Here is a 23,572-nt window from a genome sequence, read left to right on the forward strand (position 1 = left end):
GCACATACAAGTAATTAAAAATAATGTAGTGAGTAAAATGTTAATTTATAAAATCTTACTAGAATTCTACGTATGCACCATGTAAAATTGTATTGCACTGCTTAGATTGGGTTCACTGTGCTGCACATAAATAATAAATCAGCAATTAATGACTTTTCTGAAAACAGATTAATCAGATCCCATTTTTTCCTGACTCCAATCACTTTCCTTAGCCAAACAGAGAAGATGCCAACCCTTTGCCTTGTCTTCTGCATTTTCAACCAGCGATTTAAATTTAGGAATACATAATTCAAATTAATTGGATCGGCATTCTTATAATTAATCATTTAGTGCTATTACCACATACAATTAATAGTTTTACATTTTCATCATCTCAGAAGTAATTTAATCAATATTTTATTATGGTCATGTAATTGATTCCATTAAACAGTCCCTGTTATCAAAAAAGTTGAGACACTGTAATATGTAAATGAAAAGAGAATAGGATCATATTCAAATCATTTAAATTCAATATTTAATTGAAAATACTCAAAAGACAACATATCAAATGTTGAAACTGAGAAATTTTAGTTTTCTGAAAAATACATGCTCATTTTGACACATTTGGTGGGGTACCCCATGACAATTTAAAAACTAAAAAACTGAAATTAATAAGAATATGGAGTTTCATCATGTACACTACATACTGTAATAACACTAATATATTCAGAAAATCAGGAAAAATTTCTGTTCAAAGGAAAAGACCACAACAGTGGTTTCTGTAATCTTTGGGCCCTCAGGTGGCACTGTATTAAAAACAATTCTGTAATAGAAATCACTGCATGGGCTCAAGAATACTGGCAAATCTGGGAAGCCACCAGTAATGCTGAACAATACATACAGGTTTTGGAGCAATACAAGACAAGACCTTGCTTATTTTCAGCAAGACAATGCCAAACCATAGTCTGCACATATTACAGGTATGGGACCCATTATCTGGAAACCCATTATAGAGAAAGTTCTGAATTAAGGGAAGAACATTCTCCATAGACCCCTTTTTAATCAAATAATTCATATATTTAAAAATGATTGCCTTTTTTTCTCTTTAAAAGCAAGACAGTACCTTGTACTTGATCCCCAAGATATGATTAATTCTTATTGGGGCAAAAACAATCCTATTGGGTTTAATTACCCCTCAAATCATTTTTTAGTAGACTTAAACCCCAGGTCCTGAGCGTTCTGTATAATAGGTCCCATACCTGTACAACAGCATGGCTCTGTAGTAAAAAAGCTGCTAAAATGGCCTGTCTGCAGTCCAGACCCAGTCCAGACCCACTGAAAATATTTGGTGCATTATGAAACATAAAATGCTACAATGGAGACCCAAAACTGTTAGGCCTCGTCTTCTCAGTTCCGGCTAATTTTTTTAAAATGTGTTGCCGACATACAATGCAAAATGAGCATATATTTTTTAGGAAAAAAAATTCAGTTTTAACATTTGATGTTATTTTTGTACTATTTGCAATTATACAGTGGCTTGCAAAAGTATTCGGCCCCCTTGAACTTTTCCACATTTTGTCACATTACAGCCACAAACATGAATCAATTTTATTGGAATTCCACGTGAAAGACCAATACAAAGTGGTGTACACGTGAGAAGTGGAACGAAAATCATACATGATTCCAAACATTTTTTACAAATAAATAACTGCACGTAGAATTCCAATAAAATTGATTCATGTTTGTGGCTGTAATGTGACAAAATGTGGAAAAGTTCAAGGGGGCCGAATACTTTTGCAAGCCACTGTATATAGAGGGTTAAATGACATGTAAATCATCCCGTTCTCTTTTTTTGATATTGCCCCAACAATCCTACTTCTACTCATGTAACTGGTTAGTCACAAGTGTCAAAGAGAGTTTAGTAACCTTATATGCAGACTACTATACTGCATGTCTCGATGAGGCCTTATGAGCATTTCAGTGCACAGCTAATGGGGGGAAGGGGGGATTAGGGTACCGCAACCATAAACTGGCCCTAAAAAAATGAAATGTAAAATGTCCAAAGCTCATGTTTAAGGTAGTTAGGGTGAAATAAAGGGACAGGTTAGGGAGGCAGATTTAGCAACACAAAAACCACAACATTTTTATATTTTCCTATGAATTTTCGGGGACCACAAATTAAATATAGATTGTTACAACTTGCCTTGAACAGCTCCCATTGACTTCTACATGACCATGACAGCTTTTAGATGGCCTATTTTTACATTTGTATTTTTTGTGGTTTGATGCATAACAAAAGGGAAACATTTACATTTTTTTACACAAAAGAATTGTTTTATGGAGCATGGGCCAAATTATCTTCTCAGAATAATACAAAATGATCCCTGCAAATCTGACCTTTAAATCTTCAGCAACCTATACAATCGTATGCTCCTCTTCTTTAGAGAAAGATATGTTTTTATATCCTTAGTTATCTACCTAGGTTACAGGTTTGGGAAACAAGTGGCAGTGTCTTTACTGTATCTTTTCTTACTGGTATTTTGCAGACATATCTGTTATACAGAGTATTGTCATTTATGTTGGTAGCACAAAGGCAAAAAGAATATCACCAAAGTTTTACCATAAAACTACTTATCCAATAAATGGGCAGAGAACAATACAAAAAAAATGTAAAATAAATCAATATTACATTTTATACATCTTCAAAGTTCATAACCTGTCAGTTGGAAATGAGATGAAAGGTGGTGGTGTCAAGTCTTCAAACCTGTTATGTAGCTGTGTAGCTAAAACTAAAATATTAATAATGAATGTTCAAAATAAAATATTGAAAGTTCTATTTGGAAATTGCAGGAGATGAAAAAGGCATTTGAAGTTCCTATTGCATTATACCTTTCGCGGCAGCTGTCTCTCCACTGCCAGCATACTGTGCTCTGCTTTCAGGTCCCTCATATCATACTCACTTCATATTCTTCTTTGAATCCATAGCCTTCAGCGCATTTCATCTGTGTGATGTGCTGCAGTAAGTCAGCTACACGGATGGCTGGATGAAGCTGCCCTGTTTGGTATGGAATATCAACTGGATCCCGTTTCTTGTACGTGTGAGGCTGGGCTAGACTGCTTGTTTCACTGTTCGTGTGGTTTTCGTCTACAAGAAATCAAAATGAACAGCAGGTTATATATACAAGTCATTAAAGTGTTAGTGGGAAAATCAAACATAAATGAAAAAAGGAACTGTTTGGGGAATAATATAACAGAGAAGAAGAAGAAAGGGAAAACTGAATGAAAAGAAAAAATTGTGATTATTATTCAAAACAATGCATCATTAGGGAATTATTTCAAATCAGGAATTATTTTAACAAGGCTTGGCTTTTTACTAGAACAAAAAAACCCTTTCCACAGCCAGTGAGGAACAAATGAACTATTCTTCACTTTTTCTGAACAAACCGTCTAATACAGACATGAAAGGTGGCAAAAACACAGTGGATGGTTAGGTTACATGCAGTACTTTGCACAGGGAATGAAGAATATGATGTACAAATGTAAGTCAAATTATTTGCAGCAGAGAACCAGAACTGGACAGTTTACAGAAGTTGCTAAATGATGGAACAAAAATTACATGCAAACCAAGACAAAACTCAACCAACAGACTTGTGGAAACTGGTGTGACACCCATAATCCTCTACTCTTTTGGAGTGCTGAAATAATATGCATTGGGTACTTGTCTTACTAGTGCTCCCACCTCCCCCCAACAGAATGCCTCTTCAGAGGGTGAGAAGGGAAACTTACCATTAATTGGCACTTTTAAGAAGATACATATCAGGAGGGAAAAGAGCAGGAAAAAAATGAGACAGGGCATAACAATTAAAATGTATTCATTATCAACACTTTGGCTCCTGACTGTGGTCAAAATAAAAAAAGTAAAGGCCAAGTAACAAAACCAAATGTAAACAAAGGCAGTGTGTTACTGACTGGTCATAAAGTTAGATGTATTTCAGAACACATGTCCAGTTTTCACTAATAGTCTGCCAAGTATATACATTGAAATTTTAATGAGAAATTTTGGAAAATTTGATTCCTATTATTGTATAAAGCAGTGCAAGTGAGGACTGTTCATCAAGCTCTATACTACTTTATCTTATCAATACTATATTTCATAATATTTAATCTTTACTGGAGCTTTGCAAGTTGGAGATTCAAGACTAACAGTTCTAATGTATTCAACTTTACTAAGAAAATGACAATAGATTATGATTTAAGGACAACTTCATATAAAGACTTATCAAGGAATTGCATGCACATATGTGTTAAGTGGAAATCTAGGTCTATGAAGAGTTAATTAAGGTTATATGCTAGTTAGAAAAAGCTCTAGAACATTCCTCAAAAAAGATAAGACACAAAGGACAATAAAACATAATGTAATTTAATCTGTTTATTTTTAATTGTCAAATGATCCATCAAATTTTTGTATCACAGTATATCCAACCTAACTCCATATCCTCATGAGATTCTGGTCCAGTCCTGGTTTTCAAACTCCCATTCTGGTCCTGGTATTCCAGATTTTCTACAGAAAATTAAAAATGCCATGACCAGAATGCATCGAAAAAACAGAACATTCCAAGCAAAAAATAAAATAAAATAAGAAAGAAAAGTACAAACAAACCCCCACAAAACCCTTCTGTACAAAATGTTAACAATAAAAGTACATTTTAAAATGTATAAAAACCAGTGGAAATATTCAGAAATAAATACCATGCAACATTTTAAATCAAGGTCTAACATCTGCACATAGATTATGTACATAAATAACATTATTTTACATTGATAAATCTTAAAAGTCAATATAAAAAAATAATTCATTCAGAGCCTTTTCCATCATTGAAAATGTGGTTTTAAAAACATTTCTGGGTCTTGCCCAGATGTGGTTTTCACTCCAATAGATAAACGCTAGGGGTAAATGGTTCTTTTTTAAATATATTCTCAGGAGATGGCATCTTTTATTTAAGTTATTTAATAATAACATTAGCACATCTGATACTTTTTTCTGCTATGAAGAATAATTACAATACAAAAATATGGTGTATTAGTATAGAAAATATGTAATGCAACCATGCACATATATCTTCATCTGTACAATGCCATAAAAGAAACTAGATACTACAATAAAAAGGAAAGTATTATAAGCACTTTGTAATAGAGTACAGCCAGAGCAGGGATGACCCTGCCCCATCAGGCTTACAGTTTTGAGAAAGTAACAATATCAACCACACATGCTGAAAAAGAGTATGAACCCCCTAAAATATTATGGGGTACCAAAAGTAGATTATGGCCTATGAGTGGCCTATGAGTGCTCCCAGAAAACATGATGTATTGTAAGTGACGTCAACAGGCACTTGATAGACCTTATGGAAATAGCATGTGGAAGTTTTGACTTTGAGGGCAGAATATGACAATCACCATAGCTATGGGACATGTAGGAGATAATCCCATCAAAATAGATTTTATGGTGCAGTGATCCCCAACCAGTGGCTCGTGAGCAACATGTTGCTCACCAACCCCTTAGATGTTGCTCTCAGTGTCCCTAAACCAGGTAGTTATTTTTAAATTCCTGACCTGGTTCCAAGTTTTGGTTGAATAAAAACAAGATTTACTACCAAATAAAGCCCCCTGTCAGCTGACACTGTGCACAGAGACTGCCTAATAGCTCTAATTTGGCACCTCCATGAACGTTTATGATGTTTGTGTTGCTCTCCAAGTCTTTTTACATTTGACTGTGGCTCACGAGTAAGAAAGGTTGGGGACCCCCGGTTTAAGGTGATACCAGAAAGTTGTTCCCAAAATAACTTTTCAGCATTTTGTCTAACTATTTCTTGAGAAAGGTCAAGATAAAATGCCAAAATCCAGAGTGGGTGTATTATTACCTAAACTTTAGGTCCTAAAGTGTCTTTCTCTCTGCAGGATTTACTGATTACTTGAAATAATACTGTAAGTACAGAAAGTCATCATTTGCATCTGAATAGGCTAACAACAAAAGTGGCCAAGCCACAAGGCAGTGCTTATTTCTGGTCATTGTAAGACTTATTCTATAATCTTTTCTAGACCTCTTCACTGCAGTCAGGAAACCTTTATTACTCTCCTAATCAAAAATTCTGACAATCATATTTTCAATATGGTTAATATTGAACACTGATAAAAGGAGGACTAAATAAAACCTGTGGTTTCATGTAATAGCTTTATTATAATCCTTCAGTGAAATCACTATCTGCAGCTCTTTATTCCTCAAGGGTTACTATATCAGCTTCATATGGAGAACAAATGTACAAACAATAATGGCGCAGTATCATAAAGAGGATGATAAGAACAATGTAGATTAGTCAATGTTTCGTTATCTGGAACTGCCACAGTATAAAAGCAAATTTGTTTTAAAAGCTCTAAATAGGTTTCTAATTGTATAATGATTTACTAATAAATCCTGCTACAGAGAAAATGAAATTATTTTGCAAGAGAGTTTTTTTGCTGTTTAAACGTTTTGTTCCTTAAGGGTGAAAAGTCCTTAGTCTGATGCCACATGGGGGCTGATCTCAGCCTGCACAAAAGTACAGCACAATGGTCCTGGGTGCAGGCAAAGAAAAAATCTAATATCAGTGCTGGAGTGGATTCTCGGCCTGCACTTTTCCACAGGCCGAGGTCAGCCCCCATGTGGCATTAGTCTTATACCTTTTTCATTTTTGAAATTAGAAATATTAGGTACTGATTGCATATTTATTTACATTTTACCATAATTGATATGCCTAGTATTTAGTTTATCCTGCCGGATAGCTCTCAGACTGGCTGAGCCACTTTACTTTTTGGCTCAAATAGTATACTTGCCCTGCTTGGTGTCTGCTTGCTGAGACAGTCCTGGCAAATTTAAGTTACCAAGTATTCCATAGGCCTTCTAATACAGGTATGGGATCCCTTATCCAGAAACCCATTATGCAGAATGCTCCATATTGCAGGAAGGCCATTTCCCATAGACTCCATTATAAGCAAATAATTCAACTTTTAAAAATTATTTTCTTTTTCTCTGTGATAATAAAACAATACATTGATCCCAACAAAGATATAATGAATCCTTACTGGAAGCTAAACAATCCAGTTGGGTTTACTTCATGTTTATATGATTTCTTTTTAGTAGACTTAAGGTATGGGGATCCAAATTCCAGAAAGATCCATTATTTGGAAAACCCCAGGTCCCTAACATTTTGGATAAAAGGTCCCATACCTGTATGTTAGCAACCCCCCAGCCAGAATATAGTATGACCTGGAATATCTTGTCTGCATAGCTGGGAAAATTCAGTATATTTTCTCATAGACTTATAGCAAGATGTCACTAAACAAGTGTGACAGGAGAGCAATACTAATATTGGAAAGATCAATACAAGGCTTCAGATAGCTAAAAAAAGAGCCTGAAATGACAGTGTTCCCTGCAGTTAAAGGAACATGTTTAATCCTTTAATTGAAGATGAACAGACAAGCAACAAGACTTAGGAAAGTAAAATAATGCATTGGTGAACATGATTATAATTATGGGACCTCAAGGAAAATCACAATTGAAATTTATAACAAAACTGCTTAAGATTATGCAGCAAGTAAATATTAACTAATAAAAACAATGCCAAGAACAAAAAGAGAGCTATATATGTATATATATGTATGTTAAGACGTATTTATTTATATATATTGCTTCTGTTTATAGAGTTCTGTATAAAGTGCTGGACTTTTTTGTAAAGTGTAATTGACCATGCACCCTGCTTTTCAAGTGTGAACACTTATGTATAAACCCAGTATCCAGAAAGTTCAATATTACAGGATTAATTACAGAATTACATCTTCCACAGACTCGATGTTAAGCAAATAATTCTAATTTTCCTTTTTTTCTCTAATAATAAAACAGTAGCTTGCACTTGATTCTAACAAAGCTGTATGAATCCATATTTGGCACAATATTCAATTATTTAATATTAATTTAACAATATGCTCTAATATGATTTTGTGGCTGTGTGAACAGCGAAAGTTATCAATTTTAAATTCCAGTCATGAGTGCACGTCATGGTAATTTTTGTAGTCATCTTTCAGACCTTCAATTAAACAAGTAAGTCGTCTTTTTTGGAATGGTTTTCTTACTGACAGCATTTAGACTGGTCAGTTTTACCTACTCAACCACTAACACACATCTCCTTAGGCCTTTTATAGTGAGACTGTAACATTAGATTATTTAAATATTTAATGCAAGAAAAGTGTGTAGAGCCTCCAATAACATTGCATATGTTCCAGCTATACTGACACATTGAAGAAGGTTCTTCATAGCAGAAACTCATGTAATTCCCATAGCAATATAAATGGAATTATTCAATTATATATGCCAACTTGGCTACATAGTATTTTGCTAGTTTCTACAATTTCTGAAAGGCCGAATGGCAAAAAAACTAGACAGAAAATCAATCTGTTAAATAGATATTCTGCTACATAGCTATAAATGGCGTCAGTTTGTGCTCAATAAAATATTCCATCAGTTGTACCCAGAGGGGGTGAGAATACCTCAGTTTTGTAAGACATGGGTAGTTTATAGTTAAAAACATTGTATTTTCAAACAAACTGTTTTTTTTTATTTATACATTTTATATATTATGAATTCATCTCCAGTGAAGGTCAAACGAGTAAATAATATTAAACAATATAATCATTTTCAATGAGGAAGAAAGCACCCATTCTGTAATGCATCTGTTATTTGAATTATATTCATCACACATACTATAATGCAAATATAAAAGGGAAAAAACTTAATTGTTCTTTACTGGTTCCCCCATACCAAATCTCTCGGCAACCACATTTCGCTCTCAAATTAAAAACATTATTATAAAATGTAGACACATATGTACACACATAATATTTTAAGATACTCTTTTGTATTCTAACATGCAATCACAGTGAAAACAACCATCCCACAGAGTTCTTAGAATGCGGTTCTGCGGACAATAGTGGCCAAACGCCCTGGTAAAGATATGTAACGCCCACCAAGATACAAAACAATCCCAGTAGCACCAGTTAATGAACATGGCAATACTTTCTTCAATAATTGTCAGCTTTTAACATGTATAAGACTACAGTCACTGTTTTGTGAAGAGCCAAACACAGGACGAATGGGGAAAGTTTCTTCTGCTATCACTGACTATTCTATTCATTTGTACAGTAAACTTTTATGAAGGGAAATGATCTCACCTAAAATTGCAGTTGGCACAAATGGATCTGCCATGCATCATTGGCAGGGCCCAGCAGAAAAAGACAAGGAGAGAGAACATAAAAGATAAATGACACACGCATTTCACAACTTGCACTATTGTTACCTGCACAAATTAGAGTATAGGGTGTCTTTTTAGCCAATTACTGTATATAATAATTCATGCATGTTATTAAAAAAGTAAGTAGAAATTGACTGACCTGGGTAGTAAGAGTTAGGCACTGTTGTACTTAATGTATTTGTTTTCATTGTGAATGAGGATGGGGAAGACACGGCTGCAAATGAAACATAAATAAAGGTGGGTTTGCAATTGTACAATTGGGTTTGCAATTAAAACCTGTATTTGTAAACACTTAAATAAGATTTGGGGGGAAAAGCTGAATTTAAATTATTGTACAACATGCACATTCCAGACATCACTATCCCTGCTGTAGAATATATTGCTTTCATTACAATAAAAGATTGCACCTTGTACAATAAAACTAAAATCAATAAAGCCTAGCTATGTAAACTGAAAATACAATTTTGAAGGTGCAAAGCCTCTAAAACAGATTTGTTTTTTTTACCCAAGGCAATATTTTAACAAACTCTTGCCTTGTTAGCATACTTCTCTGCTGAACGGTGGGGGCCCTAACCTTTACAGCATAAATAACATACATACATAGTTTTGCTTGTAGGATATAAGGAATAGAAAGCAGAAAAAATGCAAACAAAGCCAACAGAATACACTACACACACATATTATAGGCATACTGACACTTCTGCAAATGTATTGCCCCGTCATCCCTATCACCTCATCTCCTAAGAAGGAGAGCTATACTTTCACTTAAGCAGTCAAGGCAGTCAAGATGAATTGAATAAAGAGTTCATCATGAATGGACTATGATTTGCAGCAGTCATCATTTTCCTTTTAATGTATTGTTAATCTAGAATCTTTTTAGCAGCTCTTGGTGGGAAAGATGAGAATTAGCAGACAAACCACATTGCCCACACTGTGAGTGCCTTTGGTGACAAGAATTGTGTAGCTGATGTATGGCAAGAGCTATAGTGGCTCTTCAGAGCAAAAGTACCAGGAAAGCCATAATATTAATAATATTGTATTTGTCTAATGGAACAATATGCTTCTGATAAGATGTCACTAACTCAACTTGTAGATTAGGCTAAGCTGCCATTGTGCGAAGCTGGATTGCATTAGTCTTCTTCATTACCTTCTGACATCAGCCCGCCTTCCACCCTATTATGCCATAAACCCCTTATATTATAGTATCATGTAACTGGAATCAGAAATATCCAAAGACAGAATGTTTTCATGCTTTTAGTGGGAACATCGTCCTTAGTTTTTCTTGGCCTTTACAGAGGGATAACATTAAACTGCCAGAAATTGAATGTGTATAGGGGCCTAATAAACAGCAATCAGATTGTGTTAGTAATTGTTACTTCATGTTCCCCAACCTGACTGTTTAGCCAACCTGACTGTCCCTTCTCAGACTGTCAGTTATAGCTTCTACTGCTGTACAAATATGGCACCCCCCTTATAGAGGAACATGGGGGATCAGATTGGTATGTAAAAGCATTGAGAAATACTTTTAGGGCAAAATATAAAGCACATGCAAAGACAATGTTATGATAGTTGTAAAAAAAAGGGGCCAAGTGTACAGGGAGTCTGCCCTCGTCTAGGCCAAGCAAGATTGCTATAGTACACTCATACACAGACACACATGACACCCATTATGCTCATATTTTATATTTCATATTTCCATTATAGACCTGTGACTGTAAGGAAAGGATTCCCTGACATAATATGAATGCAAGTTATACTAAAAATGGTAGTGTTTGGGGGTGTCCTTAATTGAGAAGGATCTGGTGGTTTTTGTTGATAACAAGTTGTCAGATTCCAGGCAGTGTCATTCTGTGGCTAATGAAGCAAATAAAGTCCTGTCTTGTATAAAAAAGGGCATTGACTCAAGGGATGAAAACATAATTTTGCCCCTTTATAGGTCCCTGGTAAGGCCTCACCTTGAGTATGCAGTGCAGTTTTGGGCTCCAGTCCTTAAGAAGGATATTAATGAGCTGGAGAGAGTGCAGAGACGTGCAACTAAACTGGTAAAGGGGATGGAAGATTTAAGCTATGAGGTGAGACTGTCGAGGTTGGGAATGTTTTCTCTGGAAAAAGGGGACATGATTACTCTGTACAAGTACATTAGAGGGTATTATAGGCTGATAGGTTCTTTTTTTCCCAAAAAACGATTAGTGCACCAGAGGCCCCCCCCTTTAGATTAAAGGAACGGAACTTTCATTTGAAGCAGTGTAGGTAGTTTTTCACGGTGAGGGCAGTGAGGCTGTGGATGATTGGATGACTGGATGATTTGACTTGGATGAGTTCTTAAACAAGCATAATATCCAAGGCTATTGTGATACTAATATCTACAGTTAGTTGGTATATATAGTTTATGTATGTGAGTGTATAGATAGGTCAGTATAGGTTGTATGTGCTGGGTTCACTTGGAAGGGCTGAACTTGATTTGTTTAACCTTATGTAACTATGTACATAACTATTATGAAGAATCCCTTGCACCTGAGAGGCTTTTGTCAGTGGTTCAGACATTATTTACATGCTGTTCTTGGCATACTTCCATGATGCACTATAGTGCAAAATAAATATAACTGAGCTCAGACATGCTCACAAATGCCCACAGTTGAAAACCCTCATAACTGGGCTACCATTACTCTCTCTCTCTTTTCTCTGAAATAGACTTGTCTGAGGCAGCTAAGCATAATATCATGGTTGCAGATGACAACTTTGCTGCTGCAGGACAAACTTTAAAAGCACTGACTATAAGCAATCACGCATTGTTTACTTTCTAAAATATATATTCAAGACAAAATCAAATAAAGGATAACAATAAAGAAAGTGTCACATTTTCCTGAGGCTTTATGAAGGCAAATTCTTCAAAGAAGAGAAGAATTATTCAGAATCTCTGATGGAATAAAAATGCTTCTAGCTCCCAGCTGTATTCCGTGGCATGACAAGGAAGAAAGGAAAGCTTGTTCTGGCTATTTAGAGAATGCAATGGCTGCATCAGTAGCTGCTCATTACAATATGCAGTGTGATTTAAAGCACAGCACGGTACACACTGATTTTTCCGTAAGTGACTACTTTGTCCATTAAATTGATTGGTTAATGAGATGGAAAAATCTTTAAAGTCACTTTAAGTCACTTCAAATGCTTCTTCCTCCACACATTAGTAAAAATAAAACAGAGGGCTGAATCTTAAATCATTTTGAACTTACATCTGCCATTTAGATTGTGTGTGTCCATGAAGGAAAAAGCTTCATCACAGTTGGTGCCTTGCTCAGTATAGCTTTTATCCATTGAATTCACCATCACTGTCATTTCCTGCCGCGTATTGCTCAAAGTTTCCTTCCGCTTCTTTGCTAATTTCCTTAAGAAGAAAAAGACAAAAAATATTAGACATGTCACAAACTCACATTTTCTGAAGAATACATTATTTTCCAAAAAGCCTGGTGTTGTTACCTTCAGTAAGGATTATTTATATTGTACAAATAATATTTTGTGTACCACTATTTAGACCATGAAACAAAAGAAAAGTTGGAGGAGGTCTCCATATAATAGAACAGCCTGTGTAGGGATGGTGAAATTTCATAACTAAATGGCCCTTACTCTTAAAATGGCATCACTTCTTATGATTTCTGGCTTCAGTGTCAATCGTGATGAGTGAATGTTTTTGCCAGACATGGATTTGTGAAAATTCTGCAATTTCCCTTTGCTAAAATTTTTTGCAAAATTCGCAGAGCGAGGAAAACATTTACACAGGTGTGTCAAAAAAGTTGCAGGCATGTCAAATAAGTTGCAGTTGCAACTGCAGTTTTGCAGTAACCACATTTCTCAAATTTTTTGCCGTTTTGAAAATTTTCTGTAGTTTCTCAAATTTTTGGCGGAAGTGAACCTCTACCCTGCACTACACACTTAGGGGCACATTCATCAAAGTACAATTGATTTTGAATACAAAAAAATCATATTTTTTCGAAATTATAAAACTGTGCATATTTTCTGCGATTTTTTCGTTAATTTGCGTGACTTTTTCGTACTCTGCCACAAATTTTATGCAAAAAAATCGTATTTGAGTACGAAAGTTTCGGATTCATTCAAGCTTCGGTATCGTGACTTTCCCTGGGCCCGGTTGGAGCCGCAGAGTGCCATTGAGTCCTATGGGAGGCTTCCAAAATCATGCACTGAAGGATCAAAGTCAGAAAGGTTTTCCCGCCGTTTACGATCGTTTGGATACAAACATTTTGTGACTTTCGGAACGCCATTACAATATTATCATGACCATTACGATTTTTTTGTAAGCATTTTCGTGACATTTCCGATAATGAGAAATTATCGTATTGAATCCGAATTTTACCCATTTTGGGATTCAAAGTCGTAGTTTGATGAATGTGCCCCTAAGTTCTCAAGCTGTGGCCGTGACTTCACAATTCCACCCCCTTTGCATCATAAACCCACCCCCAATGCCATCGACCTGCCCTCTTGGAGACACACACCCACAGTTACTGCCATTAGAAGCTACAAAAAGTGGCAACCCTCCATGTCGATGTATTCGTTTTTTCTGCCAGTTGGCATTTTCTGACTCATTGAAAATAAAACAGGAAAAATGCTTATTTTGTTTTTCAGGTTTTTTTTACCATAACTTTAAGAGTTAAATTATTATTAAGTAGCTTAAAAGGACATTTTTTAAAAATGAATATCTGTGCAGTTGGGGGTAAAAATTGTGAAGCTGTTTAGTAGAGATTTTATTTTTGCAACTTCGGGCAAATATTATTAAATATGCTACTAGGAGTTTTGCTCAGAATGTAACAAATTCCTCTACTGTATCTGTGCTGTTTACTCCAGCACTAGGATTCTATATTTTCTCCATTTCTATTAATCTTACTTTCTACATATAGAACTAGCTGAAATTAATCTACTGCTGAAATGAAATCATCTGAGAGCTCTTTGTAAAATATAATAAAGGCTTTATATCTTCGTCAATGATTAATTTCTCCAGGAACTGTTAAATTAGTGCAAATACATGATATATGTGGGAGTTCTGAGCTGTAATTATCAATCTATTATACTCTTCATATCATTAACTGTTTGCCAACTCTTTTATTGAAACATATCCATAATCTACTTTTCTGGAATCAAAGCAATTTATCTGTACTTCAAATTTCTGTCACTATAACTAGGATTAGATTGAAGGCAGGACTCCTTAGAATGGCACACCAGAATAACAATTGCTCAAAAACCTTGCCAGTCATCTTTTCATGTGACCACTGGGCACATGCACCAAGTTCACTGTAATTTCCATTTTGTACAGCTGAGTAAGAACCAATGCAATTTCATGCAATTAGCCTCTGCTCTGTTTAAGATTTGTGGAATATATCAGAGGGTATTTGAGAACATGGAACACCACACTAACTATCATAGTCTGTCATCATAACAACAGTGGGCTAGGGCGAGTGAGTGGCCCTCTCAAGATCAATTTAAATAGCACAGTACTAATGTAAAATACATTTCTTCAAGTAATGAGTTATTTAAACTGAGTGTCAGAAGGACCTGCATCTTACATTTAATGTATGGCTTTTAGAATAAATGGCACAAACTGTACCCATTTCATCATTAGGCAACTGCATCCTTCTGTGACAAATTATCCCACATGGAAGTCTTTTGATTTAGCTCCTTTGTACTGTTGACACAGATTATGCTGTCATACAATTAAGTTCAGTACAGCTACATTTACCACTCCCTGTGATGTGATGCTGCGTAATGTATTACAGGTCTCCGTGACTTGGAGGGGGTTAGTCTTTTGTTTATTCAAAGAAATGAGCAGAAGTTAATAGACAGTTATAAACTAATTGCCTGTGTCTGTTGTACTATCTCCCCATTCATCTAGCTAATTCCGTTTAGCTCTGCCAGTCTTCCATATGGTGCTGAACCCCGCTGATGAAAACAACCTTACAGTGAAGTGAAAGGAAAAGTCTAGCGCCAGGAAGCTAATAGTTTAACTGTTCTTCTAGATGTGTTTGACAATACTGGTATTAACACCACTGTGGCACTTTGTAAGCAATTTGCAATTATAGTAAGATAGTAAGATATTTTTCCAAATCTAAGGGTGACTGTTGTGTAGCAATCACTCTTATCCAAATAAGCACTGTTAACTCTTTGGTAGACAACATACTGTATTCTGTTAAAAGGTAATCTCAATATATCCACACAAGTTCTTCTGGGTGCATCAGGGTCAAGTTCTATAGTACACTCCTCACTTAGTAGTATATAGTACAGTTCCTCACTTAGGAACATCCCTGTATCAAAATGCTAACTTATAGGGGTTAATTTGATTTTTCTGCCTTACAACTAACTAAGCCTTTACAATTAGTTGGGTGTGCAAAGTATGCTTGGTGTTTCTCTATAAATGTAGCAACCATATGTGCTTTGTATTGGGAGCATGAAATACTCTTGGACCAAATATGATTTTGAAGTGATACTCTACATATATAAAGCTGTAGGAAGTGGAGATGTACTTTTTTTGTATAACAGAGTTCATTTCAACTAAAATGAATGGTAAGCCATAAACATGAAATGCACATAACGTGCATATAGTTTGCTCCATCTGTTCTCTATGTACACAGTGCTAAAAACTCAACCAACATATTTTCTCCATGGTTACAGATGAAAAGTTTAGCTAAAATATGGTAAGAGCTAAGATCTCAAGTTTCCACTTGATTTCCATGATTAAAGGTTTATCTGTATTGATGAAGAGACTCATGTAGACTCATGAGAGTGACCACTGAATTAGTGATGATGGAAGCATGGTAACTCAATAAGACAACAAATGTTCTTTTCTACATACCACCTTTAAAACTACGTTTTATGATATTGACAACTGCACAACTCATGATTGCTGGTCATTTTTGGAAGGTTAATAAAAATTCATAAAGAATAAAATAATTATTTGATGTCGCTCTCTTTCTCAGTAGCACATGCTGTGTGGCAACCCACTGACTTACTTGACTCCTTCAGAAGACTTCATTAGTCACTGCCAGCTTCAATCTGCTTCAGTTATGTTACTCTTGGATCCCAGAGGAAAGAAGCTCTCCTCAGCGATTGCAAGCTACACTAAAGATAAACCGGCTCATTTTACAACACATCAGGCCAGCACGTCTATTCTCCCAACAGCATCTCATAACACAGGAAAATCTATAAATGCTATTAACCTTGCCAAGGTATTAAGTGAAAGAGATGTATTCTTGTGCAGTTCCAAAAATGGCTGTCTAGTTCTTGGTATACATCATTTACATGCAGAAAGTATAATGTGCTACAGGGGAACTGCCAATGATATAAATATTCACCCAAATTGTAGTGGTTGCTCACAAACAAGTTAAAATGATTTTCTTCTTCTAGTTTTCGAGATAACAATGGTTTGTTTAGATGTGCTTCCTAACATTTTTTTCCCACTGAAGACAACTTAACCACACTGTTTGTCAGTAGTGCATTGAAAATTGCTGATCTATTCTGGAATCAGGCAGTTAAAGCAGATGAAATCTGTCAGCGAATCACAGCATGTGTGTTGTTTGCAGACAGAAAAAAATGTTAGGCTGAGGAGCTCACAAATAAAACATTAATATAAGCAGCTGTAAAAAGACAATACTAATAATAATAATAAATAGTTGTAAAATTGGTTTATAAAACATCCATTACTAGTAAGTGGATTTTTAAACAGGTATGGGATCTGGAAACCTGTTATCCAGAAAGATCTGAATTACAGGAAGACCATCTCCCATAGACTCCATTTTGATTAAATAATTCAGTTTTTTAAAAATGATTTCTTCTTTCTTTGTAATAATAAAACAGTACCTTGTATTTGATCCCAACTAAGATATAATTAATCCTTATTGGAGACAAAACAATCCTGATGGGTTTAATTAATGTTTACATTTTTTTTTTGCAGACTTAAGGTAAAAATGTTCCTTTATATTAATAAAAGTTCATATGCAAATAAATAATAGGATACCAGGGTTTTGTATCAAAAAGGTCACTCTTCTTTCCACATGATACGCTTACAGAAATGAAGCCTAACTAAATCACAACTGGTCTCTTCTAAAAAACCTATTCCCACTGCCCTAGCTCTAGCTTGCTTCAAAAATATTTAGGCCAGTAGCTAAAATTTGAACACATGTTTTCACCTATAATTTAGCATTTCCCCCCATAATTTCAGCAAAACTGTCACTACTGTCCAAGTCAAAAGAGATGCAACTGCACTTGCATTTTGAAGGTTGTATCTAGCATTTTCAGAGTGGGGATTAAGTCACTGCAGAGCACGTCCAAAATGGCATTTACATGGGCATGTCCTATTGACACAACCTGCTGTGGGAATGCCAGGTCCAAGGTGACAGTAACTGCAGGGTTGCCTAGTATACACCATTCATCCTCTATGGCCAATGAGAGGCCTCAAAGTACAGATTTTTAGCCTAGACAAACCACCCACAACCCAGCACAACAATTATTGGGGCTGTTAGAAAGCGGAGTCCCTGGCCAGCACAGTAAATGAATATAGCACTATTGAGAGGCAGGGGGTTTGTTTCAGAATAGGAGATTAGACCCAGGTATCTCTTTAAACTTGTTGAAAATTAGAATGTGTGAGCTTTGCTTTAATGATCATCATAAATATAAAGAGACAATGGATATTCTTCTTATATATAATGACATTTGAGAAGCATATTTTAAAGGACTGCAGCTAGTTTAACAAGAAACTCCTACGTCACTAATTACTGCCTGGAATTTAACAAACAATTAGTTAGAAAAACGTGTCATTATGTTCATACAATCCGTAAGCTGTTTAATGCAAGTGTTTGTGATGGATGACTCATTAGACTGTTTAATTCTGATTTAATAGCACTCTATTGTCAGATGCTACACATTTAATTTTGCCTACCATTCACCATGTGGCAGATTCCACATCAGTGATAAATTTACAGCTACTACAATGGCCCTAAAGCATAGGTCTTCTTCCCCCATGTGAAGCCTCATTAATATATGACATCTTCTTCTCCAATAGTCCCGGTATGTTCTTAGCGTTCCCTCAGTGGGAAACATATTTTATCCCTAAAGCTAGTGAGATTTTCTAATTGACAAGCAAATTACATGAACTTGAATTATTTAAGAAGGTTGTATTTCATTTGTTACAAAAAAGTCAAATTATACTTTGTATCCTAGAACCAGTTATATTGACTTCTAGGGGTTTATTAAAACAATATTTTCCAATATACAAATATCTAGATTTTAAGTTTGAATAGGGTACTTAAATCTCTAATTTCTACCGGATTGATTTACTTTAATGATTAAACAGAAGGCAGTAGTCCCTCTATAGTGTATCCTGCCCAGACCATTATTCTCTGTAGGTGGGGATAAATATCTGGGCAACAGCTGATCTATAACTCGATTAATATTTATGAAAGGGATTGAAAGAGGTAGCTTCCTATTTGAAACAGAGCGTTTCTGGTTCAGCAGAAACATAAAAAGTGGCCTATGATGCCCAACTAGTCAGAAACTTGTTGCTCTATGCGGCTGTCATTCAGAAGCTACAGCAGATTAGGGCAGCTGTATAAAATATTTTACATTTTACAAACTAACTGTAGCCCAGTACATTAATATATCTAAGCACTTACTATGTTCCATTATTATATCTCCATGTAGTGCATTCTACAACCTGCCATCATGGCAAAGTATTTGCATTGCTGCAGATACAATTCTATTCTTTCTCCCAAGTGTCACTTCTCCAGTAAACAAATACACTGTCCCTCAAATCAGTTCCCTTTATGTATTACTTTATTTGCTTTACTAGACACTGACTGGTACTACCTAGAGGTGCAAATTCTATTATCCACAATAACCCTCAAATGTTTCTTAATGAAAAAGAAATGAAGAAGAAGCACTTATTTCATTTAGAATAACTACCCCAAGTGCATAACCATACATTTATAAATGATTTAATCAAGTGAAAATAACCTAAATGCAATTCAGCAGAAACAGAGACAGTACAATGCCAACTTTTTCGTAATTTATGCACACCAACTCATACAAAGCAATTTAACATTTAAAGGAAATGTAGTTTGCTGGCACAAACCTATAGGACAAACTGATGATCACTAGCTAAATCTTTATGAGCTGCTTACACAGCTCATATACACAGAAACCTGCCCACAGCTTCCAGTAGTTTACCAAGATGTCTTTCAGTCCCGTACATGTCCATAGGGCTGCCCCTTAAAGATATGTCATGTCTAAATGGCGGAAACGTTGCTTAAAATTATCTTCTCTTTTACTATATAAAGAATTGTTATTTGGTGGGGGGTCCCTTTTGTGAATATATGTCTGCATTAGTACATAGAAACCATTTTAACCTAACTCCAATTTAATAGTTGTAATTATTTCAGACTGATTACACTTGACAAAAGTTTCAATTAATTGGAAGGTGGGTTCATTTAGTGTATTATCCCTTTTAAAATGGATGCAAATGTAGAATGCCATATGACCTTAAATGCATGCAGTTTATATTCTACTGTTCTACAGAAATCAACTGTATTATGCCCCATCTCCTCAGGACTTAACAGCTTCATAACTTACACCAAAAGAGAATGAGTATTGTCATTAATACAATGCATAATGACAAACCTATTAAAATCAAAGCAATAATTTAATGTTATTAACTGTACAGGATGTTCAGTAGAATGTGTTACTTAAATGTTGACCAAAACCAGCTATCCCTAATGAAAACAATGGACATTAGTATAATTAAGAGTTAAAAAGGTGTCCATACCATGCCTAGTGCAGTAGGTTAATTGTGGAAAGGGTCTCTTTTACTTTTTCTATAATAGAGATTAATTTCTCTACTGAAAATGGCAGGATAAAGGAAGAACACCCAGTGATAAGACAAGCAGGTCATTGTAGCAGCCACTATCTGTTGAGTTAATTAGCACACAGACTCAGAGAATAAACCCAAACAATTGAAGTGCTTAAACCACTGAACAGCAAATGTTATAATGGGAAGAGTCGGATAAATTGGCTAGTACACCTTCCATTATTAAAACTATATGTTGTAAAATTAAAAATGGCATGGCAAGAGTCTTTATGGAGGCAGGCAATGCCAGATTCTGTATTAGGGAAATCAATACTGTATTTATTAGCTTATTAGTTCTTTGCTGAAAGAAATGTTAATTAGCAAAATTAATGGACAATTAATAAAATACCCTTATTTAAGAGCCGCATTTTATTTTATTTCATTACTTTGTATTCAAAAAGTATTCAATCCCCACCTATAAAAGACATCCAATCAAAAAACATGTACACACATGTTAAAAACCCCAATACAATATCACCTTTCCCACTAATCCTATTTTCATCTCTGCTCTAGACCACAGTCCACCTCTGTCTCCACAACTCTGCCACAGCTCCAAATCATTTCTCTCCTACAGGATTTCATGCCTTTTCCTGTCCTTTTACTCTCTTATTTTTATAACGAGGACAAATGCCCACTCTGAAGACCCTGTCTCATCCGCAGCAACATATAAACATTATAACTCTGCCCTCCCTCCAGTTGTTTACTTAAACTCAACATATTCATCATCTGTCCCCCTCCCACATGCTACTGTCCATCCTTCCACTGTTTTTATTTTGTGGGGCAGCCCCGGTCTGCTAGGCCAAGCTAAGCTAAATCATCCAATCCAGAACTTAAGGAAGTAGATGAACCAGTTGAATAAGGACTTCAAATCGAGCGCTGCTGACCCTATTGTTGCAGAGTAACACTGGAGCTACCGCCACCTCCTGACCAGGCAGTAGCCCCCAGAGTTGCCTTTGTGCAGCAGGAGCAGACTCACATATTGACCACTGGAAATAATGTCAGACGGACATCCGAGCAATTGCATCTGATTTACAAGGAAATGTGTTTGCAGGCAATTTTGCCAGATTAGATACAACTGTGGTAAGTGCAGCACAAGTGATTTGCCGCCTCGCAAACATAATTTGCATTATGTCAAAAAAAACTGCACTTCACTTGGGAGTATTGTGATTCACAAAATATTAAACTTCTAACCAGAACGCTAACAGCAGATGTGAGGGGTATCGCTGAAGAAGTGACCTTGATAAGATGAACATATTATTTATTAGTTAGTTGACAATCATTGGCTCAGCACTGCTGCACAACTGTACCATTTTAGTTGTTTTTCCCAGTCCAGCTAAGGTCAGAAGTGCACCTTTTACCTTTCAGAATTAAAAAAATATATTTTGCAAAGCTTTAACCAATATCAGGGTTCATTTTTTTTTACTCTCAGTGCCACTGTGCCTTAAAAATAATGATGCCATTTATATATCTCCCCACTATAGTATTTTGCTAAACAACTGCAGGGATTTGGAAAAGAAAACAAGCCTATTTCACTTTAAATGTCAAGATGCAATTCACCTCAGCATGCTATTCAGAACATACAAAGAAATGGATAAATGCCTCCAAAAATGTTGAGAGGGCTTACCAATCAAAGATGTCAGATTTAGGTAGATTGCTATTGATGAAACTGTAAAGAACAGTAAGAGGTGGGCTGTAATGATAGTTATTCTGCTGGGGGGGAGAGAAACTGAACAGGAAAGAAAAGTGACAAAGGTAGGAATAAACAGTCACACAACAAAGCCAATTGTAACAGCAGTTTAAAATAAGACAAAGGAGCCTGAAATCACCTCAACAGAGAAAAGCTACTTTCATTTCACTTCCAGCAAAGAAGATGATTCATTCTGAGTGTATCTAAAGCAGCTCATGCACGGTATTTATTACAGTTTGTCATTAAGGTTTGATACCAGGAGCTGACACAGACAGCTTATTCCAAGGTTATAATGTAGCACAGATGTTGGTGCTTCCCTCTGGCAAATGTTTTAGTTGACCTTCTCTACCTAATATTAATCCTGTAATGTGCAAAAGGATTCATCCCAAGAGGTGGACCAGCCGTGTAGATTCAGTTCAAGACTGTAAACGGATAATGAGGACATCTGATAATGATATTTAACTGCACTATAAAGTTGAATATTGAATTATGGGAAACTGTTTGTAGGATATAAGGACAACAATTCTCTCTAAATAAATGCACGTTCAATAAAACAGTATATCGATCTGGCCCACATTCCACTGAATATTGAACTTCATGAAGGGGCTGCAATTTTTTGTTTTTACAAACGTCCTTCAATAATTCCTTTTTGTCTGTTATTAGCTCCAAATATAAGATTTATTCAATTTCTAAATATATTTCGAACTTGGAGTAAATTCATATTGTTTTTATATAATGCCCTCAGAATTACATTACCTAGTATAAATTCTTACCTCGGGTCTCTTATAGCGCAATGAAAACCTCATACAATCATAAAAATGACTTTTCAAATTATGAATCTACATAAAAAGTTACCTATAGGTCATGTTGATCTTTTTTCACTGTTAGGGTTGGTTTTGTATGTAATTGTTGCTTGAAGTTCCTAAACCTGACTGTTTTGCCAACCTGACTGTCCCTCCTCAGCCTGTCAGTTATAGTTTCTAATGCTAACAGCCTACTGCTGTACAAATATGGCAGCCCCCTCATAGAAGAACATGGGGGATCAGATAAGGAATGGAAAAGGAAATCAGGAAATACTTTTTTGGCAAAATTATAAAGCTCATACAGACAATGTAGAGAGTTAATTTATATATATATAGCTTGAAAAATGCTCTAAAACAGGTCAAGCCAGGAAAGAACTAAGTGAAGCAAAAGCTCCAATAAGCTGGTGGAGATAGTGCCTTGCAGTGGAGAAAACACCAAAACCTTCTGAATGCACGTGTGCCTAGTACTGATATGAATGATATCTACTTAACAATGAGCAAATTGCATGGGTTTCACCCCAAAAATGCTTAAGTGTGCATTCAAGTTGTCAAGGGGTGACTCCACTTTGTGTATAAATGGTCACTGTTCAACTAACAAGCTGAGTTGGCAAGAAACACCAAAAATGCAATGTCAACTTTTTTCCACCCCATACATAGAATCCGATCTGAAGTTCTGAAATACTGTAACCCAACTAATTGGTGACTGGTGTATTATGGGAAATTCCTAAAAAAAAACAACCTTTTTTTCACAGGAGTTGTCAAACATGTCAATAGCATCTGGATTATACTTTTTTTTTTAATAAAATTCATATTGCATGCAAAAACAAGGCACATTATTTTAATAAAGGCAAACAGAACTTAAGCAGCA

At 35.6% G+C, this 23,572-nt stretch overlaps 1 protein-coding gene across 1 annotated transcript in view; it reads right to left on the bottom strand.

Moving 5' to 3' along the window:
- The window catches only part of ptprm (protein tyrosine phosphatase, receptor type M), a 431,502-nt gene that overhangs the window by 80,906 nt on the left and 327,024 nt on the right, over positions 1–23,572 (bottom strand). Inside the window, exons 16-19 of the mRNA XM_031903767.1 lie at positions 12,548–12,699; positions 9,457–9,531; positions 9,238–9,264; positions 2,940–3,124 (exon numbers count right to left, since the gene is read on the bottom strand). Of these exons, the coding sequence (XP_031759627.1) occupies positions 2,940–3,124; positions 9,238–9,264; positions 9,457–9,531; positions 12,548–12,699 (439 nt within the window). The remainder of the gene's footprint in view (positions 1–2,939; positions 3,125–9,237; positions 9,265–9,456; positions 9,532–12,547; positions 12,700–23,572) is intronic.

The sequence above is a fragment of the Xenopus tropicalis genome, chromosome 6, assembly GCF_000004195.4.
Source record: "Xenopus tropicalis strain Nigerian chromosome 6, UCB_Xtro_10.0, whole genome shotgun sequence".
Lineage (NCBI taxonomy): Eukaryota > Metazoa > Chordata > Amphibia > Anura > Pipidae > Xenopus > Xenopus tropicalis.